Below are 633 nucleotides of genomic sequence, written 5' to 3'. Positions count from 1 at the left end.
TTTACGTTGAATATGGTGGAGAATCCAGCAGCAGTGGAGTGATCAAAGCCATGTGAGAAGATGAAAGGTCGTTTGGGATGAATGGAACACTTTGGTGCAAGAACCATGTGTGAACAAGTTCTCATTTTTGTGTTTCTACTTTGTCTACTAGATGCAATTTTCCTCCTATACCACCCAACCCTATTTATGGTAATCAAAATGTTTGATAACCAAAAAAATTAATAAAAAATAATTTAAATTTATTTTTATTAAAACTATAAGAATTAACATAATAATTTAACCTAAAGTAAAAAACTATATATTAAGAATAATTGAGAAGTAAGTTAATAAGGTTTGTTTCATTAAATTAAACACTTATTCGGTGTCACATGTCAATTGACTACTGCAAGTTGTTTTATATAAGTCATCACTGGCTATCAAAAGAAAAATATAAGTCAGCACTCAAAAAATATAATAAAGAAAATTTGATGATATAATAAGCTTATCAGTTTCAAAGATTCAAATCTCAATATAACATCGTGAACTAAATTTACCAAGAGTGGATATGTTGGTTCCAAAAATTAATAATGTCACTTTATGATAATGTACACATAATACAATTTTAATTGACTTGAAAATTAAATTAATCAAGAT

The 633-nt window shown here is 27.2% G+C and overlaps 1 protein-coding gene across 2 annotated transcripts in view; it reads right to left on the bottom strand.

Annotated features, from left to right (window-relative positions):
- Positions 1-152, bottom strand: part of LOC107624315 (carotenoid 9,10(9',10')-cleavage dioxygenase 1-like) — a 22,548-nt gene extending 22,396 nt beyond the window's left edge. For both annotated transcript variants that reach the window (XM_016326812.2, XM_016326813.2), the window contains exon 1: positions 6-152. In XM_016326812.2, the coding sequence (XP_016182298.1) occupies positions 6-125 (120 nt within the window). In that variant the 5' untranslated portion in view covers positions 126-152. The remainder of the gene's footprint in view (positions 1-5) is intronic.

The sequence above is a fragment of the Arachis ipaensis genome, chromosome B10 (assembly GCF_000816755.2).
Source record: "Arachis ipaensis cultivar K30076 chromosome B10, Araip1.1, whole genome shotgun sequence".
Lineage (NCBI taxonomy): Eukaryota > Viridiplantae > Streptophyta > Magnoliopsida > Fabales > Fabaceae > Arachis > Arachis ipaensis.
The sequence above is the reverse complement of the archived record's forward strand: the minus strand, read 5'-3'. Positions and strand labels throughout refer to the sequence as shown.